Below are 19195 nucleotides of genomic sequence, written 5' to 3' on the forward strand. Positions count from 1 at the left end.
TATTGCTTGTGTCTGAGCAAGCTGACTTTGGAAGATGACCAGAAGGCATCCATATTTAAAAATGTTGCCCAAGGCATCACTGAAAGCTGCATGAAGCAGATACTATCCTTTGTCTATGAAGCAGATTTTATGTATCACATAGGAAAGATCTTCCTGTATTTCCAGGTTTGTTTTCATCAATGATTTCATTTGCTGCATCAATGCCACCTCCTTTGCTGGGAATACGCAACATTTTATATTATTGCTTGATTTCAGTGTGATGTATTTATGAGAAAACTCTGGGCTGATCCGGAGATACTTGGAATCTCAGTGGCTATAAATAAACACACAGTGAGGAATAAGGGCAAGTATACAAGGAAAGAGAAATGAAGATTTTTTTAATTGGGGGAATGCAAAGTGTATGAAAAAATGAAAATCCAGAAAATGTTATAGATAAAGACTATTCATTTAAATGAAGTTCTTTGAAAACTTTTCAACTTAAAATAAAGCACAGTTGCCCCGGATTGCAAAAGTATGTGAATTGTACACCAAAGCTCAGTCTAACTTCTTTGATGTAAATGGCCATGGTTTCACTAGGTCCAGCAATACTGGCTTATCCACCAAGAACAATGATAGAGGTCTGGAGTCTGCCTCCTAGAATATAGCAGCAATTCATATCTGGTCTTATTCCATATTATCACTGGTGACATAGAGAAGAAATAAGCAGCTCCATTTCACTAAACTGAAATGCTTGCACAGGCCACAGCTTGATGCATAACCATGCAAAAATTAAGATACAGTAATTGATAATAAAGGCAGTCTCAGGAAAAAATAGTTGCTTATTTCCAAGTTGTTAATTTTCCTAGTGTTTTTGAAAGTAAATTTCTTCAGGTTCTGCTACTGTGCATGCTCAGAACTGCTGCTGTTGTGGCAGACCTTTGCATCTTGGCACCCACTTCTCACCTAACCCTGATGGACGGTCATAAATTAGGCAGGGGGCAGATACTCAGTCCTCTCTGAGGTATAATTTGACAGCAAGGCTCTACTGAGTCCTAACCTGCACTGATAATGAATTCAGCATAAAACTCATCCAATATTATCGCTATCCTAAAAAAACCCAAACCCAAACCAAACCCTGAACAAACTAAACAGCTTGAGGCTGAAAGAATGAACTAGCTGGCTCTCTCTACCCAATTGCTTGAGGACCACAATCCAAGAATTTTTCTATCATACTTAGGTAATTCAACGCAGACTCATTTTGTTCCCAAGACAAATAGGATGTTCACTTTCAGAGCCAACAACTCCTAGAAGTCAGACATGGAGGGTCTCAAGGTCTATGTCCCTTTCTAGATCTACAGAAATGTCAGTTATTAGATGAATCTCCCTGAATTTCTGTGCCACTCCTTTCTTTGCTCCCACACCAGAGCCTGAGTGCAAGTGAGTGATGAAAACCAGTTTCCTTTGCAGCGACCATTCAGCATCACAAGCCTTTCCCAATGGCCTGGGCAGCTCTGGCAGGTTACGTGCCTTAGCCTGAGCTCAAAGGCAGGACTCTTGCCCTTCCCTACCTCGCTTGCAGGACTCCAGCAGCCCTGGTATAAATGAAATGGCAATGTTTGAACAGCAAGCACCGCCAGTTACTGTGTTTAAGTCACTGTGTTCCAGTTATCCAGATCCAGGTATTAAGTGACACTAGTTACAACATTGTGCTCTGATGGTTATGCATACCCCTACCCATGCATGTATTTAGGCATTATGGATGGATTTATTTCATAGTTATTAAACTGACAACATCTCAGTCTGTGTGCTGTTCAGTTAGTGTAAGCCAACTAAACGAAAGCCACAAGCTTTTATCAGAAGTAAAATTAGAGTTCCAGCCACAAGGAAGGAAAAGGAAACCACAAGAAGAAGGGAAAATAATATTCTCGATGAGTGATCAGGAAAGTATCTGAGTAACTGAATGGAAGACAATTATAATCTAATCCAGACACAGGCCTGCATGATAAACGCAATTCTCACAGCTAATAATTTTTGGAGATTTCCTTGAACAAACCAGTACATTAAACAAATATGATCTTTAATCTCTTTAGATGGAAGGCATTTTTTTTGAATTAAAAGCCCGGTTCAAGACTGAAACAGATTTCTCCCAAAATACACAGCAGAAATGTCAGGAATCATTTTGCAGTATTGACCAACAAAAGCAAAGCCAACATTTTTTAATGATGACACCACAGCAGCATCCCCATGACGAGTGAGAAGCCCTGCAGAAAGCAGAACTCCCCTCCCCTCTCTGAGGTCTGCTCCCTGGCTGGAGCCAGATGCTGCATAAACCTCCTAGTAAACAGCAGGGTTGTGTTCCTCAGTGAGTCCAAATGTATCCTCCCGATTACCACCAAGGAAAGGGCACAGGGAGGAGAACTAAAACCTCATTAGCGATATCCAAGTTTTAACTTGAAAAATCTTTAAACTGCTTAATGGTGGCAAATCTCAGAAAACACAGACAGAGCTCTTATCTCACAGCTCAGCATCCAGGTGGTACAACTACAAGGGCAAACCATCAGGCAGTATTAATTCTTCAGCTTTTACAGAAATTCCAGTAATTTTTACAGGCCTAGAAGCTTTGCCATAAATCTTTCCTTGTATTTCAAAGCTGCTGTTGAAGAAAAAGGAAAATATTAATTTCTTAATGGTAACAATTTCTAATAATAATTTCTTAACAATGGAGTAAGCACAACTGCTGCAGGGGAACTCACCAGTTTGGCTGCATTGTTGAGTGACCTGAATTGCCAGTTTGCAAATAAACTATAACAGGTGTTGGGTTTTCTGTCAAATACTAAATGTTTTTGTCTCCTGACCCATTTCTATTTTATAACAGTCAAAGCAGCGCTTGCACTTAGAGCTCAAAATGTAGGGAGCATACTAGTGGCAAAAAGAAAAAAAACAAACCAAGGTCACAAGCAGGTTTATCTGATAGCGGTTATTTTTAGCCATACTTCTAAGGCCGATTTTCCTAAACAGGAGGTTAGGTGTTTGCTGTACTAAAACAAAGCTCCCCAAATAGTGAAGTCAGCACGAGGAAAGTGTTCCTCCTATGAACTACATGAAAGTCATTGCTGCTGTCTGCAATCAAAAGTGAGAGAGGAGGAGGAGAAGCGAGGGTATCTGTGTGGTGTCGTATGGGAACGGGGGGGACTCTTCAATATAGCTATCTCTGCAGAAGGAAATTAATAAAACTTCTGAGTTTTATCGGGTGATATAAGCCAGTGCAGTTTATTCCTGGGTATCCTAGACTAAAACTAGCCTCAGTGAAAGTGCAGCTTTGCTGCTTTAATTGCACCTACACATGAGCTTTTGCCAACACAGCTGTATTGGTTGGAGATGATGCCTGTGGCTCTGCCAATAGGCATCTGCAGCATGAGCTTGGCCTGAGGAAGAGTTTTACTGCCCCTGGGGATTATCACTGGTTACTCTTCTGCTGTTTCTAACACGGAAGATAGTGACAACAGAGAAAACCCAAGTGGCGAGCTGTGGGGAGATGTGGAGCACCAGCTTCATTATCAGAGTTTTGCAGAGGGATGAGTGCCGGGGGAATGGAGAGACCATCCCGTCGTGGCTGTTGCAACTGCCCGTGGCATGCAGTTTCACTGCAATTATCTTGGGAGTAACAATTTGAGTTACTTTGGGTCTACCCTACGGCCAAGGGACTGCTGATGCTGGCTGGAACAAAACAGCTGTGCACAAGGTGTGCACTAAACTTGCATCTGAGCCTGATAGAGTCTGCAGTGAAGGAAAGCCTTAGAAATTCCTTCCATGTTTTCTGTTTATGTGAGAAAACTCATTATTTGTACATGAGGGTAATTTTTCTCTTTTTTTTTTTTTTTTAGTTTAAATATTAATTTTTGGAGCTCCTTTGAGAAAATAGCCCTGTGTGGTTGGTTCTTTGCTTGATCTGGAGCTGATCAAAAGAAAATATTGGACTATAATATTTTAAAACATTTATATGAAGACTTAATCTGAAAAAAATCCTAAGAGAATGCCAAGATCCTGTTAGCAGGTGTTAGTCTATCAGGGATCTGTTAATTAATTTCTGACTGACTCATCCTGGATCTAAGGGCGGTGGGAAGGGCTTCTGAGGTAAGTTGAAGAAGTTAGCCTGAAAACAAGCAATTGTTTGAGATGACAGGCATTTTTGAATAAGGAAAGGAAGTCAGTTGCATTTTGAGACTGTGAAGGAGCTATATTTATTTCATTTTGAGATAAACTCACCAAGATCAACCTTACTCTCAAAACCTGAGTTAACGTTGTAATGTTCCCCTCTCTTGTAAAACAAATATTTTCTTTCCCTCTCCCTACTTTTTTCCTCTGGATGGGTGACAAACATTACTTACCTTAAGGTAAAAAGCCACACACAGACACACATTAAGCTTTTTAAGCAGTGAAGTCAAAGCCTACATTGTTTTGTGTGTGTGAGTTACCACCTTAATCCAAAGGGAATATGTAAGGCACCAATCCAGGGTATTTAAATACTTCCAGCAACTTTTTCTTGTGCACATGAGATTGTAGGTTATGTAAAATTGCAACCTGGTCAAAGAAATACTTCCAGTACTTGGTGACCTACCTATTTTCACTGTTTCTCACACTCAAAAATTATCAACACTTTTGTAACCACCAGTGTTTTTAAAGAAGCAATCTAAACTCACCCCATAAGTCCGTGATCTAGTCAAACCCCAATTATAGCTTTAATTACAGCCTGCAAATGAAATTATGCTGCCTGAGTTGAAGGATAACTTTAAAGCAGAATTGACTGAGTGCTTCCCCCTTTCTTAATGAGTTGCTCATGAGTTCTCCCTTTAATCTTTTAGAGGTGGCTGTACTTTGACATCTCACAGAGCACAGTAACGATGGCAGGAACATTTCTGTCAGTTATTGGCTAGGAAGTAATCTTTTGGGTTCTGCATGATTTGACACGGCCTTCAGGGGCACAAGTCAATATACCTTTCTGGAGGAGGAAGGGAAGGCTGAACAAATTGTAATACACTGACAGCTGTCCTTTCTGTGCTGAAAATTACTAGCAAGTAGCCAAATCTTTTGGGAAAGCTGAGGTCTTGAACCCTTGGGGAAATAACTGTGTTCTGAAGGCTTTTTACAAACTAGTTCTGCTTTATTGAATACTACTTTGTTATGGTTTAAATGCAGTTTATTGTCGGTTTCAGTTGTATTTTGCAACTGACAAAATAGTTGCATTACATTTATCTGTAGTGTTGAGTATGTTTTTCTTTCTCTTAAATGAAGAACACTGAAATTATTTTCATGGAACTGATGAATCAGATTTACCTTATCTGATGCTTTTCAGTTTACACAGAGCAGGATGCTGTTAATACAATGTTCATACATTCAGAACATGTATCTTCTCTCTAGTCAGTTACCTTTGCTATCTGCTTTTTTTTTCTTGCATCAAAACCTCAGAATCAGAAAACCTCAGAAATGTTGTCGTTGTAGACTTATACCAATTTTTCACCAGATGTAAAAATACGTTTCTTGCATAAAAAGTTTCATTATAAAAATAACCTCTTCAGCCTTTTAGTAGCAACTAGTATTTATAGCAGCTAAGCCCCAAAGCAGTTTACATCCTCAAAGCATTTGGATAAACTTAGTCTTCAGATGATATTGTATAGATACATTCTTAAACTGAAGCTGGTAAGTAAAGGCGTGGTTGTAATAAGGTAAAGCATTAAACAGAAAAGTTTACTGCTAATTAACAAGTCATGTATAATATGGATAGTTCTATATGTTTAAGGAAATTATATGCTATTATTATTTGAATAAGAGCATGTAATTATCACTCTAGTTACAGGAAAGACTAATTTAGTTTTAATAGGAGCTGGATTTGACTTTAAATGATTTAATGTCAATGAAAAAAATAGAACTAATGTATTAAAATACGGGGGATTTTTTGTTTCACTTCAGCAATAATTATGAATGAAACTGTTCAGGATATAGAAATTCATGACTTCCATGGTAATAGTTGATTCTTCAAGGGCATTCATCTTTAAAGTACCTGTTGAAGAAAGAGTGTGAGGTTTGCAGTTCGTAGTTGATCTGTGACAGGCAGACCCGTGTATCTGCGACCTGCACGCTGCCAGTTCTGGTGCCCCAGCCCCAGCTGCCTTGGGCTTTCCATTGTGCAGATAATTTGCAACTCTAAGCAGAAACATGAACTTCTTTGCCATGGTTCACTGGCAATTTTATCATTATATTTATACAGCAAGCAGGCTGACAACTCAAGCTCCCGCAGAAAGTGGCAGGGTACATACAGATCTGTAGGCGTCTTTAAAGAGACAGCTTTGGTAAATTATAATGGAGATTTTTCTCTTGTACTAGCTGATTGAAATAGCAATAAGGCATGAAGAGAAAACTTATGGGCAAAGCATGATAAGATTTCATACAGCACGCAAGATTTAAAATATGCATTATCCTCATGTGTGACACAATCTTGGTTATCAAATCTCCAAAGTGTGAGATGAACTGTCTCCATAAAACATTTACATTTGCACTCATTCTTCTCTGAAATTCAACTATCTTGAGCTGCAACATTGCTCAATCTCCTCTTCTTGCTTAGAGTGACTTTTAATCCTACGACAGACCTCACCATTCAGCACTTTTGAGACATGTTCAGTAGATGAGGTTAACAATTACAAAATTCTAAAAAAGTTTTTTTTTTTCCTTATTAGCATTTACATCTTTGTAAAACTTTCTTAAGCTTTTCTTTGCAATGAAGAGCAAAACAAACTTACCAAAATACCCCTGTACGCTCTAAAACTCCACAATTACTGTTCACAGAATTTTTTGAAGTGGGACTTTTATAAACATACCAAGCATAATGAGATTCAAAGGAAAAGTATTAGCTTGAAATATGCATATTATTTTTGGGATCAAAGAATTGTTAATCAAATATCCACCAGAAATGGAAGCACTGGCTAGTTATTTGAGTGACTTTTTCCTAAAAAACCTTGATTTTATATTTGATCTTTGTAAATCTGAGAGATCTTCTGTGATTATTGCTGGAATACCTATGTGATGCAGGACATGGAATTATTTACACGGGTATCTGGAAATTTGATCAAACGGCCACAGAGCAGTAGTTGCCTGCCCCTTGGAGGTAAAGTTCAGATTATCCAGGTATGATAGATAAGAGTACTTGCCTCTACTTGGCTCATACCAAACTTTCTGAAGTGGAGGAGGATGTATTAGAAACTGTGGTTTATGCAAAAAGCCATTTTTCACACAGACCCCTACACGTTTCAGTTTCTGTGTCTGAGCTCAAATGTAATGTTCCCACAGGGATGGAAAATTTGGCTTACCATGTCACTGTGCTTGAAATGGTCAAACTCTGTAAGAGAGCTGTAAATGAGGAGAGATTCAATAGCAGAAAAGCGAAGAAACACATGGATTTGTGCATGAGGCACATAGAACAGGAGTAGGGACACTGGCTTCTACTATTTTATTAACCATGTACTGGCCAATATAATCATGAGCTCATCAGCTTTCCAATACTTGAGAAAAACTTCCCTGATTAATGAAAGTGGGTAAGGAGAACTAGCTCATAAAGGTCCTTCAAGATGTTTAGAAAACTTAAAACTTAACTCATCTTCTCTTAATATTACAATGATATAACCATAATGATGCTCTTCGGTTAATTTGTTTAATATCATCTTAATGTCAAGGTGTCTTAAATTAAGAGTCTTACTTGACCTTTATCTGATTTCCACTCCAAACAGGAAAGTACACAGAAGGTATTATACAAGATCCCCCATTTCTTGGGGAAATTTTAACACTAAACAAAATGTCCTTTTTCATGCACAAGGAAAATGGCAATTTCTCTTCAGAGTCTGTCAGGGGAGTTTAGATGACAAACTGTGATGCAGTAATCCACAATCCCACTAATACTTCCTTTGTCACAGGTGAGATTAAAGTTCAGAATTGCTGATGCATCTTTGAAACCAAACCCCTTTTGAGTCAAATACTGATTTTTCAAGTAAAGACAGGGGCAGAAGTATAGAAGAATGACTACATTTGATGAGCACAGAAAGCTAATGAAGAAAGGATTGGATCATCTTATCAACAAGATGCCATTTTACTAATTACACGCACAATTTGTGTGTATGTATTGTTATTTTATGCTCTGAATGGACAAAAACTGCAGCAGCAGCATGTGAAAGCCTTTTCCTACCATGCTCTTTAGTGAGTATCAGATCGTTCCCTTTTGTTAGATTTTTAAATTCTTCAGATGAAACTATCAGAAGGCATCCGCACCAAATGTATAACATACTGGTGAAAAAAGAGAACTGTCAAAGTTGTTTCCATTTCAGTTTCTCAATCCAGATCTATAGCTTAGTTTATTTACTTTTTTTTTACATATTTCCTCTATTTAAAAAAGAAATGGGAACAGGCTTGATGGGTTTTATGACCCAAAATGAATTTTTGATAACTCTCTCAAAAGAATTCTCATATGAATGTTGATGAAAACTGAGTTATTTTTGTAAAACACCACTAGTATTGAATAACGTTCCATAATTTTTTGAATAAACTTTTTCAATGAAAGCTGTGCCTTGAGAAGTAAACCAAGCCATTCTTTACGCACAGATACATGTTGCATCCAAACAACAAGAATAAATTAATTAAAAGTTAGCATAGCAGCAATTGTCTGCCTTCCACCAAGTATTTTTGCAGGCTGCAAGCTGATGGGGTATTTACTTGTATGTGGCACTTACTATCGCACAAAAGCGAGGTCAGATATGGCTGACAGAGAAGCCCCGGTGAGCCCACAGCTCACGGGAGGCTGCAGCACACCTGCAGGGAGGCAGCAGCTCCTTTGGCGGGGTCAGGTTGAGCCAGTGCTGCTGTGCCGTGCCAGCCGGTGACCAGGAGCTGGGCTCCTATGGTCAGCATGCTGGCAGCCTGGCGGGGCTCAGGGCACCTTGAGGAAAGGCTTGCGTTTTTGTAGCTTGGCAGTGGAAAGTCCTCTGCTGGTAATTAAGTAGATTAATAGAAAAGGAAAAGCTGGAGTGCATCAAACTTGCACAACCCGTTTGAATCTCTTCTAGCTAGTTATTCCCAAATAGCTGCAGCTAAGCTGTGACTTACAACTGCAGCCAAAAACTTCAGGGCTTGGCAAAGCAGGGGCTCTCACAGCTTGCTGTGACAGGAGTCAGACAAGGTACTCCAGAGGAGTCAGGAATTCCTCAACATCCATAATAATGAACATCTGCTCTTCCGCACAAACAAACAAATACCTCTCTCTGTAAGAAACCAGAGATGTTCTCATACCTTCAGCTTTGAGTCTGCTTTCAGGTGCACAGCTGCAAGTTAAAAACGTTATTTCTCCCCTGTCCTTTAGCTCTGGAAGGTAAGTTTTGCAGACACCAGCCCCTGCCCCAGCAGCGATCTGACGCAGCGAGGGACGGCTCGCAGTGTCCCTCCTGGTGGAGGAACAGACTTTGCGGGGGCTCCGCCGCCCATGACAGGCAGCTATCCTACTTGCTAATTTCCACAGATATGCCTTTCTGGTTCTCACCCCTTCATCTGTAGCTGGAAACTTGGCGGTATGTTTGTGGTCTGAAGCCTTTGCTGGCCCTGCAAAGTGAGCTGTGGCTGGGGGGAGCTGGCTGGGAGGCAGAGTCTCACGGAGTGTGGCTGACCAATGTGTTTGCTCTAGACCAATGCTTCCAAAGCAAGCCACAGAATTACTCCAGAAGAGGTATTAGAAGGAAGTATTACAGAAGTTACCTCTCTCTTGGCAATTTCCCTTGGTATATTTGGGCTTTGTACCTTTAGGCTGACATACAGAGCAAATATCAGAAGTATGAATAACTTGTGGCACCATACGAGTTTTCTGTTTTGAGATTTCCTTGCAAGGTACATACATGTGTACAATATGGCTGCAAAGAACAGGTCTGTCGTGTTCTGGTGTAGAAATAACCACTGGGCAAATCTAAAATGCTCTCACAGAACAACTACTTATTTCTTGGTCTTATGCATGAAGGAGGAAACATGCTGAACAGAGGGGTCAGTAAAGGAAATACCTGCTGTGTTCTTCATACAGCTAAGCATCTTATTCATTTAATAATTCGTTTATTCCTCTAGATATGGTATCTTGATAAAGTTCAGTAAGGCAAAATGATAGACTGAGGATATATGGAAAGAGATTCTTCACCACCACTTCATAATCAACTGATATGTACTGCAGCTGCAAAGTTATTGCCATATTACTGCTACAACTATGGCTACAAACCATCCAAAATAACGTATGGTCCCTCCGGGGATAAACAGTGGAAATCAGAAGATCAGCCATAATTGTATCTTTAATGCAGCCTTCATGTAAGAAGGTAGAAAGTCTGAGCTGGTTTCTTATTTAGGTGAATTTGTGGAGAACAAGACTTTGCTTGTGATGGCCTTGTTTTCCAGACAAGGAGAGTGTTTTAGGCTCCAGTTCTATCCATAATGATGCAGTTTCAAAAGCAATGCACACATTTTAAATACAAAGGAAAGAGAGAAGCACAGTCCTAGGCATTCTTGGTTTCATTACATTCTTGCCTTTGTTCATCTACATTTCAACTGTAATGGGATAAGTGGGTTGACTGAGGAAGAATAATAAGCCAGATCAGAAGGAAACATATCTGCAAGTGTAAAAACCCCAAGTAACTTTGCATGCGTTTGTTTCCTAAAGTAACTCACCACTGAAAGTAGAAACAGCAAAATACTGTGAGGAAGTCCTGACCAAGTTCAGGAACTAATCTACAGTCTGGTAAGTGTTGCATCCTATTTTTAACATAGGATACATTAAATATCTAAAATTTCCAGAGCCAAACAAAAAAATGGTGTATCAGAGAACTATTAAAAGCACAAATATCAAAGTAATTAATAGCCACTAACATTAAGTGTTGTGTGATATGAACACAGTATTTTTGAATGCATTTTGGATACAGGTAATCTCAAAAATACATCCACAGTATTACAAGGTTACTATGAATACTACATGCTCATTAGGGGGGGTAAAAAAAAAAAGCCATCTTCCTTACCTGCTATTGCTTCAAGACTAGGGATTGCAATAGTGCTGTAAGTGCTAACGCATTTACAGGACCATGTGCGAACTAAGGTTTCCTCTGCATTTTCCAGGCCTGGCAATCTGTCCATGAAGAAGGAGCCCCACTGTTTAGAAGCAAAGTAAGGAGCTTTGAGCGAATCTCCCTGAAAGAAAAAGAAACATGTAATCTTAGAAAAAAAAAAATCTTCTTTCTCTCTCTAACCACAAGTGTTAGTTTAAGGAGCATTAGCATTTCTCTGATTTTCTAGGAAAACTGTATTGTACCTCAGCAGCAATATAACTTTAAAAATATTATAAAGAAAAACAATAACAATCTTCCTCCCATAAGTCCCCAAGCTCCTGTTTATGCAATTTATGGATTCCCTAGAACATAAAAAGCTGGCATTAAATTGTCCCTTAAAAAAACCTTTCTTTTCCCCATTTTTCTGGGTTTGATAGTGTGAACAGCCTGCTGCCTTTGCTAGAGAAGCTAGACAGCTGAGGCGCAGTCAGTAACCCAGCCTGGACCTCCTCCCAGGAGAAAGGAGTCTCCCAGTGCTAGATGGAGTAATTGGGAAGAACACATCATGCCACCTGTGTCGTGTTATCTGGTTCTGAGCTGAGGAATGAGTGAGAACAGAGCTGCAGGATCCATGGAAAGCCATTCAGTTGCCTAGCAAACTGTGAAAAATTGATTTTTTTTCATGTATTTTTTCAGACAACAACATGTAGACTCATGTTTTAAAGAGAGCATTAAAGCAGCATTGGGAAAACTGATTTTTTTAGCAGTTCATCTTGAAACCTGCTATATATTGCCATGAGCAGCCAGAAAAAGCTCCAGGAGGCCTCTGCAGAAAGATGAAAAACTGGAAAACAAAAGTGTGAACTACAGTATAGAAAATCTGTTAAAGTAATTTGTGTACAAATTAACTTTTCAGACCAGTAAAGCATAGAACAGATATCCTAGCGTGTGCCTCCAGATTTGTGAACTTTTGTACTTTATTTCCCATTTAACCCCTTTCTTAACAGATTTGAGAATCTGCTGGAATAATTTGTGTTTATGAAAGAGGTCTGTGGCTTTTGATCACAAGTCAGCTGTTGATCTAGCCGAGCAGACCACATCAGTAAACACAGGGCCATTCTTTTTGTGATTCTGTGTAACAGTTTTTTCTCCAAGCATAGCTGGGGCTGGGGAGGAAGTATTGATTTGGACAAACAGATACTGGTTTCTGGCTTCTGATGCAAATAGGTTGGGAAAAAAAATCCATACAATTTGTTTCAAAACAAGGTATTAAGAGCTGGGCTTTTTTTTGTGTGTGTTTTTTTTTTTTTTCTTTTTCCCTTTTTTCTCTTCCTCACACAAAAGGACAGCATCTTACTTTTTTTTTTTTTTTTTTGACAAGTCTTACCTTTCCATGCAAATCCCAGGACTTTACATTAGTTATAATTAAATGTAGATGCTATGCTGAATTAAAATGTTTGCCAGCTGGATGACATAAGCAGAAAACTCTTATGGCCATTACAGCTGTGCAGGTGATAAATCCAAACAACAGCCCCAGTACTGGCCTGCATAAGCATTTACACAAAATGCAGGGTCTTGTTTATTGACAGGGGAAAAAATCTGAGGCTACTGCTTTTTGAAACATATGGTTGGTTCAACAGGCAATTAAAGTTGAAATCTGAGGAATGAATTGATTTTTTCAGAGGTCTGATTCTCAGAGTGGGAATTTCTTCCTTATTAAGGAGGAGGGAGTTAACGTTAGATTTTGCATTTACAGCCCAAGCTCTTAGTAAAACCAAACCTAGCTAGGTAGGAGAGTTGTCATCAAGCCACCTGGTAGAGAACTGTCATTTTGCTACTCACTTATCACCACATGACACGGGCAGTTTGGCAGGCTAAATCTGGATCTCAAATCTGAGAAGAGCTGTCAAAACTATGCCCACATCCTTAGGAAGCATCAGACATCGCTCCCCCTGCCATCCTTAACTATGCCTAGAAGATGTCCATATCTCATCTGCAGCTTAGATAGCCTGCAATAAAGGAAAGACCATGTACCATGAATCTATACATCTGTGAAATGAGGCAAAAGTCCCCTGTTAACATCACTACTCTTCACATACCTGAAGTCACACATTCAACAGTGGGGCTGAGGAGCTCTGGAAGGTGCATCAGCCACTCCTGCAGTCCCCACACATGGGGTTTGCTCTTGCAATAGGACAGTAGATCCTGGGAATTACTGAGCAATCCCTCTTTCCTATGCAAAACCCCCAAGCATGTGGTTTTGCTCTCAGGCTTATTGGTCAGACAGTAGCAGGTCAGATGTTGATTGTGTCAGTTGAGGGTACAAAGCCTGGAAGACTATGTCTAGACTTTAGAGAAATAATGATGGTACCAGGGTTCCCCAGGTCCCAGGGCTTTCCGCTAAGTTAAACCACCTGGAGTACTTACTATCACCTTTGCTTTATTAACTGCAGACAAATAGGGTCTGTTAACAGAGCAGACAGAATCTGTTAATAGGACTCTAGGGTAACGCAGATTTGTCAGCTTACAAGTGACCTTTCTAAAACACAAACAGGCAGGGAGCCGAGCTCTGAAGTTTTTCTACATTTGGTAAAGCAATGAAAGAAAGAAGGATGTAAAGGAGACAGAAGTGAAAAATCAAGCTGCTGTCAGTATTTTTTAAAGGCGTTATTTAGATGGGGATTTGCCACCTATGCCGTGGTCTTTGTACCAAGTGCAGAGCACTGTGATTACTTTACTGCATCCAATGTGATGGATGGTACTGATGGCTGTATGCTCTGTGCTGAGGTAGCAACACCACCATTGACTCTTAGTGCCAGTAAAAATCAATGCTCGAAATATGGTTTTGCCGGTATAACAGCAAGTATTTGAGGTGTTTCCACCAACAGAGCTGTGCTGGTCACAACAACCAGATGTCCTTGAATAACACACTCAAGCTGGGTGCACAAATGGGCAGGTCTGCCACTGGTCTGACTTTTGCACAGAATCTTTCCCCAACAAGTCATGCGCAAATATAAAACATTTCATCCATGATCATTGTACCTAAAGTACAATATGGATCACTATAAGCAGACTAAAATAAAATGCATTTCACTTCAGGATATTGCTTTAACTCGCCAGGCTTTACAACAGCCCATCGGGTTGTTCTTGCAAGTACTGTTAGATTTGTGTTCAAGATAAACAGGAATGAAGAGACAAACAAACAGAGCCAAAAGGCACACAGTAATTAGCCTTGTCTTATTTTTAAATTACTCCCTTGTTACCAGAGAGAGTCCCAGAAATTGGGGGGTTAAGGGCCCTGACGCACCCCCAACCAATCAGACACTAGGCAATACTGTAAAAATTATTTTTTCCTTTTAACCGGAAAAATTTCATCTATATCCACCAAAAAATTATTCAATATCTGCTCCATTCATTCCTATAGGCCAAGGTTTTTACACACTGACTAGCTCCTCTGTAATTGTTTCCCTCGAACTCCTGGGACAAATTCCAGCTTTTCTTTGAGTTTTCATTGATGGAAGTGATCACATATTTAAAGAACGGAAGGCAAAACCAAAGCCTCCAGCCAAGCAAACAAACCCCCAAATCTGGGGGGAATCTTGTTTCAACACAATGCTTGGTATTTTTTCCCCCCGCTGCATGCTGCAATTCGCTGAGGAGCCGAGTAATTGCATGAATAGCTTTTCTCTTGATCATTTGGTTATGACTCATACACTTGAAAGAACTGCAGTTGTTACCATAATTTCAGTTATGTGTAACTGGCTTATATCATGCATTTAATTGAAGGGAAAAGACAAAAACTGCTAATGAAAATGGAAATTACAAGCCTCCCAGTTTGTGTCTGAGGAGGTTGGTTTTTTCCCCTCTCTCCATTAGTGATGAAATACCAGTCAAACAACTGAAAACAGGTTTTTGCAGTATCTTTCTGAAAGATGCAATTGCAAATTAGAACTACTACTTTATCTCTTTAATAATATTTTGTAAAGACTGATAGAAGGGAGGACTGCATCTTATACTAAATTTTCAGTCCCTCTGCACACACGGCATGGCATGGAAAATCTGCAATAGTAGTGTATTTTTTTTATTGCCAATGAATGATAAGGCTGATGAACAAGACTAAATCTAATTTCCTAATGCCTAATTTTCCAAACCCAGCTGACTTTCTACAGTCCTTTGAATAGGCTTTTCCCCTCTCTTAATCAAAGGGTTAATGGGAGAAGTTGATTGGGGGAATGAAAATAAAACTTTCATAGGCTTGTAAAGGGAGTCCCTTTGAACTAGTCCTGTTAAGTTAGTGGTGTCCAGTCAACTGCAGAGATATGGATGTGACCTGTTGTTCAGACTCCAGTGAGCAGCGTGGTAATGAAATAACACCACTGACCTGCTACGGCCCCCCTGGTTCAGGTTCCTTTAATCAGCGCAATTCATTTCTCCCTTGCTTGCTTGCTGTCACTGGTAGCGGATGTAAGCTGAACAGGGGCTGTGTGTGGCAGGGGTGGTGTCTCCCCGAGATACTGCAATCTCTTATCAGGAATACTACAGCATTAGTGAAATGTCAAGCACCTGTCTAAAAGTCTCAGTTTCCTGCTCGATAACTGCAGTGATAGAGAAGATGGATCTTGTGAGCAGTTGGCCAGAAGTATTGCAACAAAAGAAAACCAAATCATCATCAAGGGCTTAGAAATGCATCAATCACTCTATAACTGTTTCTTTGTACTTCCAGGAAAAGTAACATTTTCTGGTTGTCTTTAAAAATTAAAAATGTGTGCTTTCAAAGCATATATTGAACATGCTTAAGAAACCATGGCTGAATAACCCCCCCCCCCCAAATCTTACAGAGATGTAAGATCTACCAGCAATGCAGCAGAGCCTCCAGTCAGAGAATGAACAGATTTATGGAGGAAAATGAGTTATTTTCATAGGATTCATTAATTAAATCAAATTATATTAACCTATTAATAGTGCACGCACGCGCACCCCCCCACCCCCACCCCCCTGCTTTCTTACTGAGAAACACATTTTTCTTGATAAAGAGACTTGAATTTGTTTGTCTTCAGTTTTGTTTTTCTGCAACTCAGGGGAAAAGCCTAAACATTGATAATTAATTTCCCTATTTAAGTAACTGAAATGCCCTTGTCTGACCTTAGTTTAGAAATCAGGATAGTGGGGGAAAATATTAGATAAGTCTATTGAAAAAACTAGAGAATTCGATGTCACATCTATATTGTTTTAGTTTCATTGAAGATATCCTTTTCTCCATAAAACCCAGCAGCTTTTAAAAGGCTTCTTAGTCAGATCAAAAGCATCTCTAGTATAAAAACACCCCACAAAAATCTTCTTATCAGTAAGTTAACTTTTTAATCACAAAGATTAATTATTTAAGAAGAAAAAAAAAGTTAAGTGCTTTTCAAAGCAACATGCAAAAAGCATATATATCTCTCTGCAATTAGAAGAAAATGACTTATTTATTTAGGAACATACAAAAAAGAAGTAACACTCCAAATGGAGAGTGAAGCTTCACTGTAGTTCCTACACAGGACACGCTGGAGCTACAGCGCTGCCATGTCAGCCGTCTGAGCACCGTTCCCCATCTGTTTAGTTCTTTGGCAGTGGAAAAATGATAAACCATAGTAACCCTCCACCTTCTGTGGGAGAATTAGAGTGGCAGTAGTGCTAAGTCGCTGGTTCCCAGCTGTGATCAACCCAGATCAACCTGAATATTCACATGATTTATCTGAGGTAACTATGAGCCGTCTGCATGGGACCAGACTTCAAACCAGCCCCTCTTACCTCAGTGCAGCTGTCACCGAAATAAACAACCTGCGAGGGAAGCAGCAACTCAAAAGTTATTTGTATATAAGGAAAGTACAAGCAAACTGTATTTCACACAGAGAGGAAGAGAGCTTCGAAACAGACTAATAGAAATTCCTCCGTGTTTCAGAGTTGGCCACAACATGCAGGGCAATGTCATGAACTCGGCAGAGTTCAGGTGCTGGAGTTGCCGTAAATGGCGATGAAATTTCTCCTTGTAGGACGGAGGGCAGGTTCTTGTTACTGAAAAGGAGAAGACTACATTTTTTTGTTAAGGGAAAGAGCATACAGTCCTTTCTCTGAGATCTGTGATTTAGCTTTGGGTAGAGGCTCTGTGTCACCCGTGCAATGCCGAGCTGGGACAGAATGGCACCCTCCCGGTGCAGCCAGGAGGATACAGTTGTGAGGGATGCTGATGCTGCCAGCACCTTGGTAAGATAACCAGGCTCATTCTCAGCGCAGGTGGCATGAGGCTTTTTTTGTAACTTACTTTCTTCTGTTCCAGGAAACACCTGCAAGGAACCCTTACCTCATATTTTCCTTTCTTCTCCACGGGCTCAGATTCAGTCTCTGCAGGCACCGTAACTTTGTCCCCTAGAAGCTCCTCTAAGATGAAGACAGTTTCCCAGTTGCTATAGTGATGAGCTGGGAAAATATCTGAGTGCATGCTGTCACCAAAATAAACAACCTATGAGGGAAGCAGCAAATTAAAAGTTCATTGTATATGGGGAAAACACAAGCAAACTTTATTTCACAGAGAGAGAAAAAGCTTTAAAACAACATAATAAAAATTCCTTCATGTTACGGTTGGTCAAGACACACAGAGATCTTATTAATGTCACAGCCTGGAGCTGTACCTTCGACCAGCTCTGTAAGGAAAAGGCTGGCCCTGCACACCCTCCTCGCTCCCACCCGCCAGGGGTGTTGGACGGGGAATCCCTGGCTGGGACTGGCACAGAGACACTACTGAGTCTTTTGATTGACAGAAATAGCCTGCCAGGAACCGGTGGAAAAGACTACCAAGACAATATACTGAGCAACCGGAATGAATTTTGGACAACTTTGGAAACAAGGGAGAACATGGAACACCTCTCGGTGACTCAGAACTCTTCTGTTCTGTGCCCAGGGGGTGGTTTGCCCATTTTACCCATTAGGGAAAATGTGGTCCCACCATCTCCAGTAGCATTTTCACCCATCCAGATCTGTAATTAAAATAACGTGATCCTAGTTTTCACTGATGCCACCTTTTAACCGATTTAATCTGTTTCCTCAGGGAGATTGTTTATTTCCTGATTACAGTCTGATTCTCCCCAAAGCTGCCAAAGTGTGTGACTGTGCACAAAGAATAAAACATCTAGAAAGCTGACATATTCTACCGATAAGAAGACTAATATGCTCCTTCCAGTTCTGGACTGCAGTCTGTTAGACAACAGCAAGTGAACCAGAACAAAAATTTGTGACCAATCACATCCCTAACTGTAATGAAAATTTGTCTGGTGAATTTTAGACTGAGACAGGGTATTTTCAGAAAGATTTACTCTCATTTTTAATGTACCTTGGGATCCAACTTGCCAGTCATTTTCTTCAGTAGTTCATAAAGCTGGATAGCATTCCCTTGGGAATACCAGCCGGGTTTGTCCAGTGATAGCAGAGCTTCCTGCTCCTCGTCATTCTCTGAAAACACCAAGCAAAATCACCTGCCGTTAGTGAGGGCAGCCCATGCGCCTGCATTCATGAGATGTGTCAGAAACTGCCTGTGCACAGCTTGGAGACCATGGTCTGCCTTGGCATTAAACCAGCTCCAGTGTCTGGCTCAAGTCCTGGTACTGACTGTGGGTTCAGTCAAGGTGTTTGGCAGCTGGAGGTAGGCAGACATTTGTGAGACAGGCAGCAGCCAAGCCTTGCCTGCAGGGGCTACAGAAGAGCTGGAGAATCAGCCATAAGCTTTGCCCCGCAAACGCTGCAGCAGGGATGGCAGGAAACCACATGGACCAGACCGATGGAGGAGCTGCTACAGATCTAAGGTGAAACCATGGGTCGAGACAGACTGTAAGAGACAGCATGCACCCTTCCTCACAGACAAATGATTACTGCTTTTAAACACTGACATAAATATAACAAAACAGACTGAGATAGCTCTTATGGGCACTCGCCAGACTTAGATCAGCACAATGAGCAGTTCTAGTTATCATCCAGTTTTGAAGAAACGATGAGCAGGCAATATTGCTGCTGGTGGTATAATCCACATTGGCATATATATCCACACTGGCAGCTGTCAGTGAAGTGGAAAAATCAGTAGA

The 19195-nt window shown here is 40.3% G+C and overlaps 1 protein-coding gene across 2 annotated transcripts in view; it reads right to left on the reverse strand.

Moving 5' to 3' along the window:
• The window catches only part of NT5DC1 (5'-nucleotidase domain containing 1), a 148574-nt gene that overhangs the window by 1950 nt on the left and 127429 nt on the right, over positions 1 to 19195 (reverse strand). The window contains exons 9-13 of one of the 2 annotated variants that reach the window (XM_056342334.1): positions 18451 to 18569; positions 17425 to 17583; positions 11058 to 11226; positions 7341 to 7380; positions 5155 to 6037 (exon numbers count right to left, since the gene is read on the reverse strand). In XM_056342334.1, coding sequence (XP_056198309.1) covers positions 6013 to 6037; positions 7341 to 7380; positions 11058 to 11226; positions 17425 to 17583; positions 18451 to 18569 — 512 coding nt within the window. In that variant the 3' untranslated portion in view covers positions 5155 to 6012. Of the gene's footprint in view, positions 1 to 5154; positions 6038 to 7340; positions 7381 to 11057; positions 11227 to 17424; positions 17584 to 18450; positions 18570 to 19195 lie in introns of those variants that run through there. The other variant, XM_056342333.1, reaches the window with a different exon arrangement.

Source organism: Falco biarmicus, chromosome 6 (assembly GCF_023638135.1).
Source record: "Falco biarmicus isolate bFalBia1 chromosome 6, bFalBia1.pri, whole genome shotgun sequence".
Lineage (NCBI taxonomy): Eukaryota > Metazoa > Chordata > Aves > Falconiformes > Falconidae > Falco > Falco biarmicus.